Here is a 21,455-nt window from a genome sequence, read left to right on the forward strand (position 1 = left end):
TGCAAACAATTCGATGTTTATTGGGGTGTACTTCCAGCAAGCATGATTCCAGTTTTCTTCCTTAGTGTCTCCCTTCCCAGCTCTGACACCACAGAGCCTTACACCTGTGTCCCAGTTCCCATTCCCCCCCTTAGCAAAACATGATTCCAATTTCCCCACCCTCATTCCTCCCCTTACTTCCTGATTGACTGCAGACTATATAGTAAAACTTGAGTTCTGCTTAGCTATACCATAACCAATCATTTTCCTGAAATTTAACTAACCAATCCTAACATATTGTAACATGATTATGTAACCAATTATATCCCACCACCTTAATTAGTTTATACCCAGCAAAATTATACAGCAGACAGAAACAATCACAGAACCAGACAGAGACCATGCAAATAAACAATAGCAAAATGGGAACTATAACGACAAAACAATACAGAAGTGAGGATTTCACAACTACATCTATAAAGACATTAGGGTTTCCCAGCTGTGTCTATTGATAAGTGAGTTCTTACCGAACAGAAAACTATCAAACTAAACTTCCTTTCACATCCTTTAGGCTCTTCCCTTTCTCTGGAGGTGATAGATCAGATCACCCTTCTAACAGCCCCAGATTGCCTTATTTCAATGTGACTAGTTTGGAATGTGAGGATGTGACCATACACTTCCTAGCTTACAGATATACATCCTGTTTTCAGCATCAACTATCAGGTGGAAGATCCTCATGGACAATGTGACAAATCTGACCATGCAGCTGCGAAGTGACTCTTGCTGGGAGAGCTGCGTTGACAGCGTAAGGCCAGAGAGGTACCAAGTGACTGAGGTTTACAATGCCCTGATGGAACTGGTGCAGTTGAGTAAATCCAAAGCCAGAATCCGACATGAGGCACAAAGCCTGGCAAACTAGATCACTACCTTCAAATTTCTGCTCTCAGCTGTGGTTTGCCACAATATCCTGTTCCAAGTAAACATTGTAAACAAGGCATTACAAACTCAGTCGATGGCCATCGCGACCGCTAATACTTTGATGAGAAGCTGCCTTGATTTCATTGTGGCCTACAGAGACACTGGATTTGAAGATGTCATCACTGCTGCAAAATAAATGGTGGAGAACTTAGGAGTTGGGTCTGTCTTCAAGGAAACTCGTATTCATCGGCAGAAGAGACAGTTTGGTTATGAGGGCAGAGATGAGGTGATGGGAAGCCTGGAAGAAAAAAATCAAGAGGGAATTTTTTTGCTTGCTTGCTGACACGCAGGCATCACTGTGGACAGCTCAATGAAAAGCCACTGCAACACCAGTCAGAAAAGCAAAGCTAGGACGTGTTAAGGCTGCCTAAGGAATGAGTTCGAAATACTGAAAATGTCAATATAGAAATCCTTGATTCACACCCCCTGGGAGATCACATTGAGGTTTAGCTACCCTCTCTCAAATCAATGGGGTGCAGAAAGTGAAGTGATTCAGATACAGGCAAGAAAAGCGGTAAGGAGGGAAAGATTTGTGTGTGAGAGGAGAGTGCAGAGACTGGGACCCATTTAGTTGAGAGAAGGGACAGAATAGAAATGTATAAAATAGGACTAGCATGGAAAAGGAAGATCAGACACTCTGGTTTACCCTAGTTCATAATACAAGAACAAGCAGACAGTCACTGAAACTCAGATTTTTTTTTCAAAAAGAAAAGGAGGACTTGTGGCACCTTAGAGACTAACCCATTTATTTGAGCATGAGCTTTCGTGAGCTACAGCTCGTGAGCTACGAAAGCTCATGCTCAAATAAATTGGTTAGTCTCTAAGGTGCCACAAGTACTCCTTTTCTTTTTGCGAATACAGACTAACACGGCTGTTACTCTGAAACCAGATTTTTTTTTAAATACACACACACACTACAATAATCTATCACAAAATACAATGTAATTCAAAATCTTAAGGAACAGCCATTTAAATGGAGAATGAGGACAGCCACAGTTTGTAAAAAAGGAAAACAGAGAATTAGGAACATAATGAACTCTCATATTTCAGAAAACAAGCCAAACTAGAAGTGAAAAGGGCTAACACACAACTTACACTACGCACAGATTAGTCCATAAGTGTCTCCTCGAGCAGTGGCTCTCAACCTTTCCAGACTACTGTACCCTTTTTAGGAATCTGATTTGTCTTACATACCCCACGTTTCACTTCACTTTAAACCTACTTGCTTATAATATCAGACATAAAAATACAAAAAAAGTTTCACAGCCACACTATTACTGACAAATTGCTGACTTTCTCATAAATCAATTGGACTATAAATACTGTACTTACATTTCAGCATACAGTACATAGAGCAGTATAAACAAGTCATTGTCTGTATGAAATTTTAGTTTGTACTGACTTTGCTAGTGCTTTTTATGTAGCCTGTTGTAAAACTAGGCAAATATCTAGATGAATTGTTGTACCTCCTGGAAGACCTCTGCCTACCCCTGGGGGTACATGTACTCCTGGTTGAGAACCACTGTGTTAGAGAGCTTTTTGCACCATCTTCTGAAACACCTGGTGCTGAACAGTCAGAGAGAGGACACTGGACCAGACGGACCACTGGTCCGATGTGGTATGGCAATTCATATGCCCCTACCTTTCTCAACTTCAAATGCAGGTTTCTTCTAATGCTATGCAAAGATGTAAAAAAAGGGTGAAACTTTTTGTAAAAATACATAAACAGAAGACTCACAGTTTTATGACTTCTTGGGTTTATGCCTTGGCTTCTGTTACTAGGCAATGGAACCAACTTTGTGCAGTGCTTGGAAAAATCCTCTGTCCCTCCCAAATGCCAAACTTTCTTCTCTATAACAGAGCATTCACCAATAAGCTTGATGCCAAGACTAAACCCTGACTCAGCACTGTCGACCCAGGCAAGGTGTTTGTCAAAAATACACCAAGGCAGCCTCTTAATATGTCTACAAGGAAATCTTTGTATTTTCTCAAACAGTGGGTACAGGTAAGGGCTGCTTTATATTTGATTTATTAAAGGCAGCACCTTCTAACCCATCCCTCCAGGGTCATGGAAAGCCTCATCTTAATTCCTTCCCCTTCTAACCCACACTGAAGTGGCAGCCCAGCTAATGTTCTGTCCTACCAAATCCCTCACTTTGCTTAGGCCCTGGTCCTGTCATGAGCTCTGGGCAGGTAAATCCCTGCACATGTGCAGAGCCCCAGGGAAGTCTCTGGGCCTGCGCACTGACACAGATGTCCACCTTCAGAGAGCTTATTGAAACGGGGGGCATTACTCATGGCAGTATAGAAACTTTACACTTTCAGCCAAACAGAATTGTCTGGGAGCCTCCCCACTGATCAGCCACTGACACAAGGTGTAGCTGAGGAAGATTCAAAGGAGGATTTGCCATTATCTGAATAATGTGGAGCAGATAGTTAATCTGGTTAATAGTTTAAATGTAAATATTACTCACTCAGTACAGTCCCTTTTAGTACCTTTTCCCCCAAGCAAAGCTGATTGTGAATAGGTAAGCTGGGACTCATGGGCAGGACAGACTTAAGAACATAGCTCCATTGGCTTCAAAACAGGTTTGTGGGTGATCCCATGGTTGTGAGCCTTTAGCTAATGAGATGGTAACTTTCTACCACATCCTAACCCCAATTATTTATTGATTGGGATTAGGATCCTTTGCGAAAGAGGGAGCGCTAGTAGCAAAGCTAACTGGTATATAAAGAAAAGCCAGGTCTCTATAGCTAAGCTTTCCTGGAGGGAAATGCATGTAAGAATGGGAATAGGGAAGTGTGTAGTAGGGGACTGCTATTAAGTAAGCTGTTTATTTTAATATAAAGTTTGAAGAGCAAGTCTCTTCCCTCTAGCATTGTGCTTGATAGCTTTTGATTTTTGTGATCTTCCTTAAAAAGGGGATGTGATTATTTAACAGTTCTATATAGCAAGGCTGCGAAGTACTGTTTCTCCACCCTTTTAAACCCAGGCTGATTTATGTTCCCAGGCTGAAAGAGAGAACTGTCTTTCCTTAATCTTTACATCTTCACTCCTCCTTATTAACTGTTTAAATGGACCTCCTTAGCCTGCTCCCTCCAAGTCTGTCACTACATGGGAAAAGCTACTGTGTCAAGAATGAAAACACAAAATATCTACATCTTCGCTAAGTGGGAGACAGCCACAGGATAGTAGAAAACTGGTGGTGATATGTATGTACCTTGTCTCTCCCTTTTTCTCTGCTCTTGCTACCTGTGTGGTTGTGATGCTAGCTTTTGGTAAAAGGTGACTCTGCTGTTGACAGTCCTAGATGTGTTGCTGCTACCTCTCCATGCTGCCCTCTTAACGGTGGGCACCTGGGTTTTCTCTTTTGCTTGTACAACCCTTAGTGTGAGGCAAAGCCCTGTGTTGGTTTCTAACAAACAATATGTGGCTTGGAAGACTCTGACCTCCCTAACAAATGAGGGAAAGATATTTTTCTCCTTATGTACATCTACTAACACTTCCTTGCAGCCTTTTCTCTGGCTGCTGGTTGTGAAAACTGTAGACTTTTTTATTATACAATTGCCTCAGGCAAGAGGAAAAGGCTGAGAGGCTTCACGGTATGTTATTTCTACATAGTCTAGTTTTCAGATTGGCATGGGGATGGGTTTTCAAGGTGGGTATGAAGGGGGTGACTGGCTATGGGGGGTTGGGTAAAATGGAAGAGGACTCTTGAGATGAACAAAGGATGTGAAGGAATGGGGAGAAAGCAGGGAGGAATTATATCGTAACTGAAGGTCTGTGCTTCAGATAAACAACAAACAAACAAAAAAAGTAAATTTTAAGGCTGTAAGAGCAAACTATCCCAATGCAAAGGAAACCTAGGAAGTATGGTTAGAGACCATCGTGGCTTAACCAGGAGATCTTCAATGACCTAAAACTGTAGTCCTACAGAAAGTAAAAACTAGAGCCAATTTCAAAGGATGAATATAAAAATCACAAGCATCGAGGGGCAAAATGAGATTAAACTAGCTGGGGATATAAAAGGTAACAAGAAAACATTTTTATAAATTTCTCAAAGAAAGAGGAAGACCAAGAACAGTGTGGGAGCAGGAGCTTTGAGGGGGCTGCACTGCTGTAGCGCTGCAGTGAAGATGCTTGATGCAGACAGAGCTCTCCTGTCAACTTAGGCCACGTCTACACTAGAGACCTTACACTGCACAGCTGTACCGATGTAGCTGCGCTGCCAAGATCTCCCTTGTAGCCACTCTGTGCTGATGGGAGAGAGCTCTCCTACTGACATAATTAAACCACCCCTCAAAGAGCTCTCCCACTGACTTAGCGCTGTGCACGCTACCACTAACGCTAGCAAAACTATGTTGCTCTGGGGTATGCAAGAAAGACACCACTCCCTGCCCCCGAGCAACACTGCTATAACAATGTAAGCTTGTAGTGTAGGCCTGACCTTAGACAAATTAGATGCCTTCAAGTCAGCAGGGCCTGACGGAAGGCATACTAGAATACATAAGGAACTGGCTGAAGAGATCTCTGAGCCATTAGTGATTATCTTTGGGAATTCCTAGAGGAAGGGGGAGATCCTAGAGGACTGGAAAAGGGCAAGTTACCCATCTATAAAAAGGGAACAAGGACAACCCTGGGAATTAGACCTGTCAGCCTAACTTCAATACCTGAACAGATAATAGAGAAAATAATCAAACAATCCATTTGTAAGCACCACAAGATAATGTGATAAGTAACAGTCAATATGGACTTGTCAAGAACAAATCATGTCAAACCAACCTAGTATCCTTCTTGGACAGGGTAACAAGCCTACTGGATACGGAGGAAGCAGTAAATGTGATGTATATCAACTTTAATAAGGCTTTTGATACTGTTTCACATGCCCTTTTCAGAAGCAAACTATGGCAATCTAGCCTAGATGACCTTGCTATAAGGTGGGTGCACAACTAGCTGGATAACTACTCAGAGTAGTTATCAATGCTTCAGTCAAGCTGGGAGGCCATTTCACATGGGGTCCCACAGGGATCTGTCCTAGTCCAGTTCTATTCAATATATTTATGTCATTATCTAAACTGAGAGTATACCTAATTTGTTGATACCAAGCTGGGAGGGGTTCCAAGCGCTTTGAAGGACAGCATTAGAATTCAAAGTGATCTAGACAAACTGGAGAAATGGCCTGAAATAAATAGGATGAAATTCCATAAGGACAAATGCAAATACTACAGTTAGACAGGAACAATCAATTGCCCCAAAACACAATGGGAAAATGAGCACCAAGGAAGGAGTACTGCAGAAAAGGATCTGGGGGGCATCTCAGGATGGAGGGATTACCTTGGCCTCAAGCAAATGGTCAGCAGCCAGAACAATCTACCCAGGGGCCATCTCCCAGGAATCCACAAAGTAAGGTCACATTCCAGCTGACAGCGTGTTGTCCAATGTGTCTCATGTTCTAGTGACCTAAGAATCTCTGGTCTAAATGCTGGAAGAGAAAGGCAACTGGATTTCTGCCTGACTTCCACACTGGAACATCTTCCAACAGTACCACTTTAATTCCTGACATATTTGCCTAAAGTTTCCTTTGGTTAAGGAATTGTCTGTCTGAATCTTACTGCTCAAAACTCTTCCCCTCTAATCATGTGCCTTCCTGAATTACCCAGTTTGTGAGCATTCACTAGTGGTTGCCTGCTCCTATTTGGTATCAAACCTTCCCCTATATTTAATATGCCTCTGTATAAGGAGCAATACTTCAAAAGTCTTAAAGAAAATCCCTAGCAGGCTGACAGTAAGGGAGTAAATTCTGATCAATTCCTGCAGCCCTACTGATTCTGGGACATCAACATGGTGGTGTGGGAGCAGAGGGGATGGGGGGCAAAGCGTATGTATTACACAAGATGGATGATTCTTGGCAGAGCTGAACATAGGAGTGTATCAAAATCAGGCAGGAAGCTTAGAAAAACCTGAACGGAAAGCCGCTATGATACTACTAGAGGCAAGTACTAGGAGATATTGAAGGAGGTTACTGCCTGCTGGGGGAGTATGCAGCTAAGGCTTTGCCTTTATTCTTTGCTAGTTCAACAAATGGATTATGCTAAAAGCAGCCATGGACCTTCCTGGCAGTGACCTAGGAAGGGTTTCTTGTGATAACAAGAGATCTACCCCAGTGACTGGTTTGCTCTTCAGAACGACTCCAATCCCTGTTTTCTCTCCTCTCATCACACTTCCAAGATAAATTGTAAAGGATCTTCACTTCCCAGACATTAAATTGGTTTTCTAAATGGGTAGTTTCTTTAAAATAACCGTGCAAAGCCTAGTGAAGGGGTGGCAAACTATTGGTCAAGATGCAGACATTTTTTTTTTCTTGATCTCTAGATCCCATCACTCTGAGAGTGAATGCAGGTGTAGAGGTTCCACACCCCAGTCTCCCTCCTGAATCTGTGTTTCCTTTGGGTATAAACTTTGACAAGTAAGGTCTTGTCTGCATGAAAGACTGGTCTTCCTTAAATTCCCTTCTCTTCTCCCCCCTCGCCCACCCCAGACACAGATTAAAAAAATCCCAAAGAAGAAAAGTTGTACTCAATATTGATCAACCTACCCTCTGTTCAGACTAAGAATTGAGCATCTGTCCTTGGAAGTGAAGACCCTCTTGTTGCAGCTGCACAGGCTTCTGTGTCTTCCAATTCTATGCCTGGACTGCAAACTTGGAATCCTCTGGACAAGTTCATATAGCTCTGTCTACAGACAGACCATGCAGAGCGGTGATCTTTGTCATTGCTTGGACAGGCTTTCAGGGAATACCCAAGCTGTTGCAGCTAGTGGAGTGAGTTGCTCCTGTTGGGGGCACACTTCCTCTGGTGCTAGGAGCCTGTGCTTCTGGAGGTGCTGTCCTTTAATAGTGCTCATGGCCATTAAATCCTTAGCACATATCTCAAAAACAGGTGGCTGTTATTTCCGGAGTCCTGGCCATACTTCTGTTTAGGCAGAGTTCTGATGAACCAAATTCCTCCTATGTCTCACTGGCAGTGATGGGATTTGCTTCCTGGGCTAAATGAAGGTGTTGCCTCAGACTTGGATACAGCTGCCCCCTCGGTGTGTTGAGCCCTGGTCTGCCCTCCCTGGCACAAACCCAAGGCAGGTTATATGTAGCTCAAATATCCCTTAACTGGGGAGCTGCAGATACACAGTCCCTGAAGTGACACTACAGTGATGTCCTGGGGAAGTCTGTGCAGAACCGAACAGCTTCTGGACAACCTCCTCTGAGTGGTTCCCCAGTTGCATACAGGTCTCTTCAGGGCTCAGTTTTCACTGGCTCTGCCTGGGCACTGCTGCTGCCTCAATGGACAGGTGGCCTAGAAGATGACCGGGACTTGCTTTGGGTTCATGCTGCAGAATACACATGTGTAAATCTGTGTTCTTGAGTGAGGTCACAGGGCATCTCCTAGCCCTGCTGAAGCAGAACATTGGCGGGGGGGGGGAGAAGGAATATGCCATTGCGGTGTGGCTCATGGATAACCTTTCGGCTTTTTGTCCTGCATTGCACCCCTGTGCACCAACGATTCCCATGTGCTGTGGTCTAGAAACCCATTGCAAAAGGTGTTAAGATGAAAGCTGCTACCTAAGATCTTAACTGTAACTCCAAGTCTTAACAATCTCTCTTCTCTCCCCGTCCCCCTCGTTTTTAAGCCCAGTGATGGATGAAATGGCAGCTGTTGCCAACCTAGGTCCTATGCCAAGAGCACCACAATCATCCAGCACTGGCAGGAATAACCAGTGGCAAGAATCGGTGAGCCTGGCACAGCATGAGCATGTTCAGAGGATGTAGGCTTCTGGTGTCACAAGGGGACTTCTCTCCCTCCAAGAAGAGGGACAGGCTTCTGAATTAAGAAGTCCTTTGCCCTATATCGAAGAACGTGGGATTTCACGTGAAATCCATTCTCTGCCTCTCTCCACAACCAGTGGCGGATTAATGATTTTGCCGCCCCTAGGCCCAGAAATAATTGCCGCCCGCAGCTCACCTTCACTCCACCTCCTCCCCCGAGCGCACTGCTGGGTCCTGCTTCTCCCCGCTCCCTGCCAGTGCTTGTGCGCGAAACAGGTTCACAAAGGGGGGGAACGCAGTGTGCTCAAGAGAGGACGCGGGGCTGGGGTGGGGATTTAGGGAAGGGGACCAATAGGGGCAGAGAGGGGGTGGGGAAGGGGTGGAGTTGGGGCGGGGTCGGGCCGGGGACAGAGGGTGCAAACCGGCACTGGGGGAAGCAGCCTCTGGCTGCTATTATAAATTTGCCGCCCTAGGCCTTGTTGGCCCAGGCGTTAACATGCCGCTGTCCACCACACTCTTCTACCCTTGCCAAATAAAGGCAGATGGTGGCTGATGCTCCAAGTGGCTTGCTGAAAAGTAAAAAGAAGGGACCTGTAGGCTTCATTAATGGAGGGGGTTTTTTGGTGGGGGTGGAGGGGAATGAAGACTATAGACTGGAAAAACATAAGTTCTATGTAATATTTACTTATAACCAAGGAAACTTTGTCTTCATATTACAGTAAAGCCAAGAGCTCCAGCTGAGATTAGAGCCCACTGAGCTGGGCTCTTTACCAATAAGTAAGGAGGCAGTCCCTTCCCTGGAGTTTGTCTCAGTATGATAAAATACTTTGCTGGTCTTTCACCTTTTTATATGCAGCACGACCTGTTGGGATGGGGTGAGAACAGTGGTACATGGCTGTCAGTCAAAGCTCGCCCCCCTGAAGTGTCCTGCTCAAGGCCTTAGAACTACTTTCCTGAGATTCCTGAAATACAAACCAAAAGCCTGTCACTGACTGAGAAGCAATTTTTCAGTTAGAAGAAACTGAATCCTCTGTTGCATGGGTGTCTTCCTGTTTAGTGTCCAAATGATTTATCCCAATCCCGATCCTTCCGTACTGGGAGATGAGCGCACAGAGAGGCTGGTGTCATTTGCTCGGAGAGTGGAAGGGGAGTCGTATGAACAAGCAAACAGCAGGGTAAGTGGCGTTATCTCTGCTACCAGAGCTCCAGAGAGTACAGACCAAACACAGATCTTACTGTATTGGTGACGGCTTAGGCTTGTGTCAAGTCCTCCTCCACTGATCCAGCCCTAATTAGAGTCCTAGTTCGATGAGGCTGCCAGCACTCTTCCTTAGGCCTGCTCAATACCATCAAGGTGACACAGTAGCAAAAAACCTGAATTACCACCCCAGTGCCCTTGAACTGGTGATAGCAACAAGGGAGCACTCTACCAAAAAAGTGTACAAAAATGGCTTCCAGCGTTCCTTAAACCCTATGGCTTGAGCTCAATCTGAAATAGAGCTGTCCTGAGAGCCATGAATGACCAGAGGGCCCAAAAAAAATGCAAGCTAGTATGTCACAAGGCTTTTTTTAGGGAATGGGAAAGTGAGTGGAAAGCATGTGTCCTTCTCGCTTAGTATCTGCATACGTTCACAGCAAAGAAACTCTCTTCCTGTAGTGCCAGACTTCAATGTCTGCTTTCCTCGCATGCAGTAAAGAATGGATGTTGAAACCTAATTCTTATACCTTAACACAAATAAGAGGCTTTTTTTGGTTGCCCTTGCAGGGAATCCGTATAGTATCTGACCTTGACTCTCCTTCATTGCATAATTTAGGGTTGGGACAGCTTCTGTACATGCACAGCATATTGGTAGGGGTTTCTTTAAGCAATCTCATAGACTCATAGATATTAAAGTCAGAAGGGACCATTATGATCATCTAGTCTGACCTCCTGCACAATGCAGGCCACAGAATCTCACCCACCCTGTCTAATCTACAGGTTCTTTTCCTTTCTCCCCTGTTTCCTTAAATCGGGAGGAATACCACCATCTGCTAACTGAGAAGATCTATGAAATCCACAGACACATACGGGAAGTGCAAGAGAACAGGCTGCTGGGGCAGCAAGGACTTGGTATATTGCCAGCTCCGCAGCAGCAAGGACCTGGCATGGGTCAGCCATAACAAGAATATCTGCTAGTAAGAACAATATGGGTCTTTTGATGTTTCTCGACATATTACAGGGAGTCTAACCAGTTCTCCATACCACCAGAAACTAACATGACTGTCATACATCTGTTGCTAGTTCTAAGCCTAAATAAGACAATAACAGTAGTGCTCATCAAGTGAGATGAGTCTCCTTGCTTGACCTTATTAAATCAGCCTGCTAGCCTGGTAGGATGCTTTCACCACTTGTATTCAGGTAGCACCAAGAAGCCCCATTCAGGATTTGGGTGGATCCTACTGTGCTAGAAGCTGTACAAAGTATGAGACTAGATATGTCACTTCTGGACATCTAAACCATATGCCCTAATTATTTGGATACCTCTTACTAAGAGCATTCTGGTATTGGCTGAGAAGAAATGTCCATAAATGAGCACTGATCGTATTGTCTCTCATTCTAGGTCCAATAAAGAACTAGGTCATTGGTGGGGGGGAAAAACTGGTTTGACAAGCCCTTCTGATATATGGGGGCTGTGCTCTTGACAGTACCCAAATAACTTACAACAGAACTAGAACATGGGGAGACCATATCTTATCCATGTTGATGCTGTACCTGATGATTCTGCTCCCTAGCCAGCGGCACAATAAAACTGTATTGTGCCCATAATAAATGAATCCCCAAAGTCCCTGCTATGTGGCTGCCCCTTAAATGTTTCTATATTATAAAAGACTAAAGTGTCTCCCTGGATCTCTGTCTGAATACTGTGCCATATGCTTTAAATGCACCCTTGTTAACTCTGGTAATATGAGTGAGGATAATCTACTTAAAATCTGTTCCCCTGCCTGGTGGTGGAGATGGCTTTAAGAACTCTGTATTTCTGTATGCTTGGTAAAACTTGGTTAAAATCCATCTTCAATAGTGGGTAACATTTCCATTCCTCTATTTAAGTACAAATGCAGAATAACATGGCTTAAACTGTATTGTACCTGTTAGTGGCTTCTTGTCCATGAGTTTACCCTAATCTTTGACCTAGATATCTGAAGATGCCACCCTTTCAGTAATCCACATGGCTTGACCTGCCTTCCCTCTAGGGGGCCAACCTAGCTTCTATATCAGACACTCTGTCCTTGACATGATGACTCACCTTCTGGATCTGCTGGTGACATAAGCATAGCCTTTGAGTAGCCTTTTCTGAACTGCCTCTCTAGTCTTCCCAAGTGAGCTTTTAGCATCTGGAGCCTAAGGCTTCTTGGTAATGGCATATAGGAAGCCTAATAGTGCATGGAACCTGCCCATTCAACTCCATAGTATTTGACCATTCTGGCTACTGTAAGAAAGGGGTGTATCCTCCTGTACCAAACTGGAGGGTTTAACTGTGTCTAGCAAAGTTGTTGGCAAATGAGCAGTTTTCCTCCAAGAACTTCTAACTATTCTTTTTGTAACAGGCTTTGTGGAGAGCTGACTGGCACTTCTGGCAGATCCCAACCTCCAGGAAGAACTGTCTGGACTATCATCATCCAAGCTGCCTCCTCTGGACAAGATTAACAAGTAACTACAATTTCTTGGTGTACAATTGGCATGATGGATTCAGATTTGTAAATGCAAAGTAAGAGTCTAACATAAACTTCCCTAGAAGTTTATTTTAATAACTCTTTAATGCTCTTTGACTCTGTACAGCTTGGCAGGCTTTCCCCCCCCCCACCCCACCCCTTTTTTTTTAAAGGTTCAGGTGACTAGAAATGTGTCCAGGGAAACCTGGATCTGAATCTCTTCTGAATTAAATAGGTGTAACTCCCCAGACTTCAGTGAGTTACATCAATATTGTACTTCTGGTGTAAACTAGAAGAAAACTGCACCAGCATCTCTGGATGTCTCCAGATAACTGCTGTTCCCAGCACCTTTCATTTAAATAATCCCCAAACAACATCCTGTTACTATTGATGAGGTTCTAGGGTTCTGATTGTAAAATCTTTCCCCTTTGTCTTACCACATACCACCACTCCATTCAGGTTGCAACAACCTTGAGACTGTTTTGCTAAGCCCAGGTTCAGAAACTAGCAAAACCCAAAGGTGACTAGAGCAGACACATATGTCCTGCCTCTTAATTTTACTGCCTGAAGAACCAACCACTTGGAAAAGGGGAGAGAAGAGAAACCTTTCACTACCCCCACAGAACCATCTAATATTTTTTCAGCTGGGCTCAAAGTTTAGATCTAAACTTCTGCTCTGGCATTGGCTTGGGGTCCAGTCCCACCACCTCTAGCCCACCTACATAGGCTCTTAGGGTGATGTGTGGTATAACTGCTTAATGCACTGCTGGAAAGTACTCAGAAATGTGACTAACAGCTGACATGTACTCTCATATCCTAGAGTAGTATGGTTCGCTGCTTAGTCCCATCAAAGTGGGAAGACCTGTGGGGTCAAGTGCTGCCCCCCGCAGTTTTCTGCTTGGCTGCTGGGGAGAGGCACAGCAGGAGAAGGACAGGTAACTTTGATAGAGGCAGGGAGAGCATGGTGGTCCTGAGGCTGTGTGCAGGGTGGGGGGTGCTTGGGAAGGAGCTGGGAGCAGGTTCCTTGGCCTTCGACGGGGGGAACAGGGGCTGGCTCCAGCTGGGCCCAGAGGCATGAGCTTCCTGCTTCTGTGGCCACAGCCCACCAGGAGCCAATGAGGAATTGGGTGCCCTGGCCTAGGGAGGTGGGGCTGGAAGCTTCTCCCAGAGGAGACATATGGGCTGGTCACATATCCTCCCCTTTACATTGTGCCCTCCTAGGATCAGGAGATGTAGGCAAACCATAGATACTCAAGTCAACTCCAACAGAGTGTGAAACTAATTAATTCAGAGCAGATCAGCTTTGCAATAAGGAGTAACTCGCCCCCCTCCTTTTTGTCCAGCTACAACTGTCCCTGGTAGGCTGTGGAACTGGAGTCTTAGCAACAGGATGCAAGGTAGGGGGGAACCTATTTAATTTCTGGCAGATGTTGCCAGTCTCTACTAATTGTCAAATAGTAAAAGCAAAACACTCCAACTTAAAGGGGGTGGAAACCGCCTAAGCTTGGTTTGTTTGTAGAAATAAATGGGCTACCAACATCTCTTCTCCCCCTCCCCCATCCACCCCCCCATTCCATTAATGAATGGTAACAGTGTGCTATGTCACTTCTACAGTGGGGATTTTCTTTATTAGGAAAAAAGGCCAGTCTCAAATTGTCATTAGGTAACCCCCAGATCACTTAAGGTTTCCCTGATTTGAAGATGAGTTCAGCAAGACTTATAATAAGAATTAATGCTGCTCTTTGCATGCATGCCCACTAAAGGGTTTGAAGGAGTAGCTGGGGTGAGATGGACAGATGTCTCAGATGTTCTCCAGTGCCTGTTTTTTGTTTTTTTTTTCAAATATATATTTAGCTATTACTGTGGTGGTGGCGGACCCCTCAAAATACAAGGCAGCATAACTTGGCCAGAAACACATGCAGACTCAGAGTACCTGAAACAATAGCTCTGAGGTGTAAACTGCTCGTTCATTTCAGTGATTCCAATGAAATCCTTCAATGTCAGACTGGTTAATTATTTTGCTGTTTTAGCAAATGAAGGGCAAAGATGTCGATTATAAAAATCTATTTAAATCTGTGGTCCCCAACTGTGAGGGCAACTCCTTTCCTGCAAAGAAAATTCAAATGACAAGCTGATACAGATAACTGTAAAAACTTCAGATGTGTAGGACTTTCATAAGGGGGGAGCACCATCTTAGCCACTATAGATGTAGAAGCCTCTACACCAACATTCCACACAAAGATGGACTACAAGCCATCAGGAACAGTATACCCGCTAATGTCATGGCAAACCTGGTGGCTGAACTTTGTGACTTTGTCCTCACCCATAACTATTTCACATGTGGGGACAATGTATACCTTCAAATCAGCGGCACTGCTATGGGTACCCGCATGGCCCCACAGTATGCCAACATTTTTATGGCTGACTTAGAACAACACTTCCTAAGCTCTCGTCCCCAATGCCCCTACTCTACTTGCGCTACATTGATGACATCTTCATCATATGGACCCATGGAAAAGAAGCCCTTGAGGAATTCCACCAAGATTTCAACAATTTCCATCCCACCATCAACCTCAGCCTGGACCAGTCCACACAAGAGATCCACTTCCTGGACACTACAGTGCTAATAAGCGATGGTCACATAAACACCACCCTATACCGGAAACCTACTGACCGCTATACTTACCTACATGCCTGCAGCTTTCATCCAGACCACACCACATGATCCATTGTCTACAGCCAAGCTCTACGATACAACTGCATTTGCTCCAACCCCTCACACAGAGACAAACACTTACAAGAGCTCTATCACGCATTCTTACAACTACAATACCCACCTGCTGAAGAATTGAAAAAACAGATTGACAGAGCCAGAAGAATACCCAGAAGTTGCCTACTACAGGACAGGCCCAACAAAGCAAATAACAGAATGCCACTAGCCATCACCTTCAGCCCCTAACTAAAACCTCTCCAACACATCATCAAGGATCTACAACCTATCCTGAAGGATGACACATCACTCTCACAGATCTTGGGAGACAGGCCAGTCCTTGCTTACAGACAGCCCCCCAACCTGAAGCAAATACTCACCAGCAACCACACACCACACAACAGAACCAATAACCCAGGAACCTATCCTTGCAACAAAGCCTGTTGCCAACTGTGTCCACATATCTATTCAGGGGACACCATCATAGGGCCTAATCACATCAGCCACACTATCAGAGGCTCGTTCACCTGCACATCTACCAATGTGATATATGCCATCGTGCCAGCAATGCCCCTCTGCCATGTACATTGGCCAAACTGGACAGTCTCTACGTAAAAGAATAAATGGACACAAATCAGACATCAAGAATTATAACATTCAAAAACCAGTCGGAGAACACTTCAATCTCTCTGGTCGCTCGCTTACAGACCTAAAGGTGGCAATTCTTCAACAAAAAAACTTCAAAAACAGACTCCAAGGAAAGACTGCTGAATTGGAATTAATTTGCAAACTGGATACAATTAATTTAGGCTTGAATAAAGACTGGGAGTGGATGGGTCATTTCCCCATGTTTATTTCTCCCTCCTCCCCCCCAGCTGTTCCTCAGATGTTCTTGTCAACTGCTGGAAATGGCCCACCTTGATTATCACTACAAAAGGTCCCCCCCCCCCCCCCGCTGGTAATAGCTCACCTTACCTGATCACTCTCTTTACAGTGTGTAGGGTAACACCCATTGTTTCATGTTCTCTGTGTATATAAATCTCCCCACTGTATTTTCCACTGAATGCATCTGATGAAGTGAGCTGTATGTACCTCACAAAAGCTTATGCTTAAATACATTTATTAGTCTCTAAGGTGCCACAAGTCCTCCTTTTCCTTTTGCGGATACAGACTAACACGGCTGCTACTCTGAAACCTGTCTTCCTGCAAAGGCTCAACTTTTAAGAGTCAGGACAGGAACTACAGCACTGAGGATGGCTACCACTCTTCTCTGACAGAAAGTTATCCCAATAACTTGCCATCTTCCTATATTTTATGACTGGCTGTTTCTCAAGAAACCAGTGTGCATTAAGGGTGTGCATAGTCCCCAAGTGCTGAGAGAAACAAACAAAAGCCAGGACCAAAAAAGAAGTTGCCCTAGGGCCCCTCCAATGTTCAAAAATCATGACTCATGTTCATCCAAAATCAAGAGCTTGGCTTTAAAAATCTTGAGATTATGTAAAAGAACTGGGTGGTTTTTATTCGCCTTCTGCTTTTTGAGTCTCCAGGCTGCAGGGGGGTGGTCACAGTGTGACGCTTTCTCCACACTCCCTCTGACTTTAAGGCGGAAACCATCACACAGCCGCCTGGCTGCAGGCGCTGGGGCTTCATGAAAACCAGAATTAGCCTGAGAGCGGGCAGCAGGACTAGCCTGGCCCCTGGCCCCGGAGAGCACCGGGCAGGGTTTCCCGCGGGCTCCAGGCAGGAGCGATCGCGGCTGGAAGTTCGCGCCTGCCCCCCTCCCGCCCGCGCAGGCCCGCCCCGCCCCGCCCATGCGAGTAGACAGAAGGAGGCTCGGCCTGAGGCACCTCACCCCACCTAGGGCTGTAGGGAGAATGACGCAGCCGGGAGGACGGACCACGCCTCGGGAGCCACCTGCCTCACGAAAGCTCATGCTCAAATAAATTGGCTAGTCTCTAAGGTGCCACAAGTCCTCCTGTTCTTTTTGCGAATACCGACTAACACGGCTGCGACTCTGAAACCTGCCTCAGGGGCGGGGCTGTAACCCCCCTCCCCACCCCGTGGCCGCCTTCTGCCAAGCTATTGGGCGTTGCGAACTACAACTCCCAGAATGCCTCGCGGCGGGAGGGACGCGTTCCCAGCTGTTCAGCAATCTCTCCGGGGATTGGCCGGGAGGAAAGGGCCAATAGGCGTTTCTGGTACATGGGGGACGGTGAAGCTAACGCCCTCATGGCTGGCGTGTGACGCCCTGTCGGGGGCGGGGCCCGGTCAGTCAAGGCACCATGTGCCTGATGGCGGCGTCCAGCTGTTAGCTGGGCCGGGCGGGAGCCATGGAGCAGGAGAGGGGCGAGGTGAGCCGAGCCGAGCCGAGCCGAGCCGCGGGGGCCGGACACCGGCCCTAGGAGGGGCAGAGAGATGCTGCAGCCTCCGATCCCTTTGCTTGCCCCGGGACCCGGCCCCCGGACACGCTAGCTCCGGCCTCCCCCGTCTCGCCGCGGGGCTGGCTAGGCAGGCGCTGCCCTGCGGGGCTCCGGGGGCCCTGCGCTGCGGCAGGGTGGGGCTCACCCGGCGTTACAGCGGCGAGGTGCTTTGGGTGAGAAGCCGCCATTCAGAGCCTGCTCCGCCCCGGGGCGTGGCTGGGGAGCCCGCCCCGCCCCCTTTGCGGCCCCCGGCCCGCGGGACCCCGGCCAGCCCGCCCGCCGCAGGGGCTTGGCAGGGGTGTGGGCAGCCAGGGGGATCCTTCGCAGGGGGTCCCCTGAATTCTGTTCGTAAAAGGGCCTGGTTTGTGGTGCGGTAACGGGCCCCCACCTGCCTGCGGGTAGATCAGGCTCCTTCCGTTGAGGTAACGCAATCAGTGGTGCCCGGCTTCGGCGTGGGGTGTAGCCGCTGAGCCCCTGGACTTCTTCGCTGCCGGCTTCTGGCTCTGCCCCGTGCCCAGGGCCGTGTGAACAATCTCCTGGTTTCCTGCCACCGCCTCTGCGGGAAACTGTTCAGGTTCGATGGGAGCAGCTGGAAGCACCCTGTTTTTTTAATGGGAGTTGGATCTGCTTACGTACACCAGGACCGAGTCTGTTTCACTGTGCCCCAGCATGTGTCTGGCCGTTCTTGTTTTGAGGCGGGAGGAAGTGGGAAAGCAATATGGAGTGCAGGGCTTGAAGGGTGCCTCTTGCCCTAAAAGCTTATGCTACTGCTTTAGCGCCTGGGAGCAGTAAAGGACTGGTGATTTTGAAGTCACCAGTCAGCCTCCAGTGCGACTATTGCTGATCCTACCTTGCTGTGTGCCTCTGTAAACTGATCTCTCCTTATACCTCAACTGTGGCCCTCCTCTCCATCCTTCTGCCACCCCCCACTTTCTGCACTTCTGTGACTATGAATTCTTTCTCTGTGGGAACGCTGAGTCTGATGGGTAAAACCTAAAAGAGAACTCACTGAGCAGGTGGGAGTCCTCTTCCCCTCCTCCCCCCACATCCCAAGTGAGTGGGACACACCTGCTCTTGAGTCTGCTAGGTAGAATCCTTAGCAGCCACACCAGGTTTTCCCTCCTTAAGCCTTGTGGGACAATCCTGCTGTGCTGAGGCCAGGCTTACTGCATAAGGGTATGTTGAAAATCTTGGGTCTGAAGCATTATTCTCTCCGCTAGCTGTCTCCCTTCTGCCGCAAGATGCCATCCTTGAAGCGGATGGAGGAGGAGGATGAAGATGATGACGATGACTTGGACTTGTTTGGGGGTTATGATAGCTTCCGGGGTTACAACAGCAGCATGGGCAGTGACAGCAGCTCCTGCCTGGATGAGTCTAGTGATAATGATGTGGCAGATCGTGAAGCTGGGGAGCTGCCCACCTCCCCTCTGCCGCTACATCCACCCACTACAGGCCGATTGATGGAAGACAGCGGCTCCGAGCCAGGTACTATATGCTCTGCGTGCCATAAGGAGGCACAATAGCTAATTAGAAACAGATATGGACCCATTTGAAAGCAGTACAGTGCTTCAGGATATGTGTGGTGGTTTAGCTTAATACACATGCCCTGGGAGTGGAACTGCCCAGTGATTGTGTTCTATGCTCTGAGTTCTGTCAAGAGGCTCTTGGGGTTCTGCTGGGGTTAGTCAAGTTAGTTACGCTTCCTGGCGCTGTAACATTGCTGGCCTGAGCTTAGCCCTTGCAGGGTTAATGCCATACCCTCAGCTCTCATTCTGAGTATCTTCCTCTCCCCCAGCTGTGTGTGAAATGTGTGGGATCGTGGGCACAAGGGAAGCTTTCTTTTCGAAGACCAAACGCTTCTGCAGCGTCTCCTGCTCCAGGAGCTACTCCTCAAACTCCAAGAAAGCCAGCATCCTGGCAAGGCTGCAGGTGAGTGACACCCACCCGGTGGCCTCTGGAATCAAAGTGGGACTCGCCTGTAGGGGGAAGTGTCAACAAGACCATGCTTGCTGGAGGCTTATTGGTACGTCCCTCCCTTCCTTGAGGGACACAAGGGCATGCTAAGGGTCCTGCTCTCTACACGGGTGGGAAAAGATGGGGAGGGCAGAACTGCACGGTATCCATGGTGGTTCTGGCTCTTCATGGCCCCGTGAGTGTAGAAGAATGTCATGACCTCTGAAATCCTTCAGCCAGAGATAGGGAGGTGAGTCTGCACCTTGCCTTCAGGGATACATTATCCCTTTGCCTCTGGATCCCAACCTCATCTTCTTTTTATGCTTCCCCAGGGCAAACCACCTACAAAGAAGGCTAAAGTTCTGCACAAGGCAGCATGGTCTGCCAAAATTGGGGCATTCCTCCATTCCCAGGGGACAGGTCAACTGGCAGATGGAACGCTGACAGGCCAAGATGGTAAGTGCAGGTGGGTGTGGAGAAGAAGGAGCTGGGCATTAGATAGGCTGTGTTCTGCATCCTCTTCAGAACCAGCTGACCTTGACACTCTTCTTTTGTGTCCTCCTGCAGCCCTTGTCCTGGGCTTTGACTGGGGAAAGTACCTGCAGGACCATGGTTACAAGGCTGCCCCCGTCAGCTGCTTCAAACACGTGAGTTCTCCTTATTTTCTGTGCCTTTCTGCTTGTGTGCAGTGTGTCATGTTACCTGGGCTTATTGGCTTCTTCCTGTGTGCATGAGATGAGTGAGGAAGAGGTGTGGAAGCCACATGGTGTAGAAGAGTTGGATATCAGACTCTGTCTCTGCCTCCTGACAGGGAGGGAATCTGAGCCTTGCTGGTCATGCCGGAATCCTGTGGAGGGAGCATGCTCCGTCCCCAGGAGGAAAATAGGCAGGGATCTTGATGTTACCCGAGATAGAAATGTCATTGAATGGCATCAGGGAGGGAGGTGGGACTCTGTCGTCCCGAGTTGTGCTGGAAGGAACCCCAAACTCTTTAGAAATAGAAACCCTGTCTGTATGTCTTCTCCCCACCACCCCCACTTGAGCTGTGGGTGGTTCTTCGCACAATGTCTTTAGTTTTTCTGGTATTACTTTGTTCTTCTCACTCCACGGTGATGTCATGGACTAGAGGAAATGGCTGTGCTAGCTGCCATGCTGTCCCCTAGCACACACCACATCCAGACACCACACTACTGGCAGTGCACCAACAAGGCCACGGCCATCTGGATTAGCTTGCTTTGAGCGAAGCTAACAGCCACTGGTTCCGTGCTATGCCAGTCTACATCAAGACAGGGCCATTGTGGGTGGAGCTTGCCTGTTCTCCTAGCCCCGCTGATGCCAATTGTCCTCTCAATAGCTATCCCCATCACGCTTGTCATTGCCTGTGTGATCCACATTCTGCGGCATAAAACTCTAGTTGGCTGGAATCCACCTGCCCATACAAGTAGCATCACACAGCCCATTACCACGGAGCTCTGTATTCTCACAGCGAGCAACATCATCTGCTTCTGCAACCCAACTGGTTCTATCGCCAGCATGTCTTGGAGGAGACCATCTTACAAGGTTGCTGCCACAGGCCTGAGGCTGATGTGTGGTCTCTGATGCCTGTCTGGGGAGAGGAAGAGGTCTCTGGCCAGCTCAGCCTGGTTTAGTGTATAACTTGGCAACTGAGTTCAGACTGGCCGAGATGGACATCACTTGGAGTGTCAGATGGTGCTGTGAGGAGATGGAGGCAGGGAAGATCTAGTATGATAAGGTTCAGAACACCCTTCCGCTCTGCCCGATTTGCTACTAACTAGCATGGAGGCACGTACAGTGCTTTGTTGAAGGGACTCTAAGAAAGACAGTAGATCCATGGCCTAGCAGGACAAGGAGCTGGACTGAAGCTGCTGGTTGCATTGCCAGCTT

The 21,455-nt window shown here is 47.3% G+C and overlaps 1 protein-coding gene and 1 long non-coding RNA gene across 5 annotated transcripts in view; one reads left to right on the plus strand and one right to left on the minus strand.

The window, feature by feature from the left end:
- LOC142070524 (uncharacterized) lies at positions 1-18,081 on the minus strand. 2 transcript variants are annotated; one of them, XR_012666382.1, is made up of 2 exons: positions 17,986-18,081; positions 1-1,195 (listed from the first exon to the last, which is right to left on the minus strand). It is a non-coding gene; the product is annotated as an uncharacterized LOC142070524 (long non-coding RNA). The 2 variants fall into 2 exon arrangements; XR_012666383.1 differs by lacking the exon at positions 17,986-18,081 and adding an exon at positions 17,035-17,184.
- Positions 17,382-21,455, plus strand: part of L3MBTL2 (L3MBTL histone methyl-lysine binding protein 2) — a 23,096-nt gene continuing 19,022 nt past the window's right edge. Inside the window, exons 1-5 of one of the 3 annotated variants that reach the window (XM_048835010.1) lie at positions 17,382-17,528; positions 18,818-19,082; positions 19,393-19,526; positions 19,883-20,006; positions 20,118-20,197. In XM_048835010.1, the coding sequence (XP_048690967.1) occupies positions 17,508-17,528; positions 18,818-19,082; positions 19,393-19,526; positions 19,883-20,006; positions 20,118-20,197 (624 nt within the window). In that variant the 5' untranslated portion in view covers positions 17,382-17,507. Of the gene's footprint in view, positions 17,529-17,843; positions 18,172-18,817; positions 19,083-19,392; positions 19,527-19,882; positions 20,007-20,117; positions 20,198-21,455 lie in introns of those variants that run through there. The other 2 variants (XM_048835023.2, XM_048835017.2) reach the window with 2 other exon arrangements.

Source organism: Caretta caretta, chromosome 1 (genome assembly GCF_965140235.1).
Source record: "Caretta caretta isolate rCarCar2 chromosome 1, rCarCar1.hap1, whole genome shotgun sequence".
Lineage (NCBI taxonomy): Eukaryota > Metazoa > Chordata > Testudines > Cheloniidae > Caretta > Caretta caretta.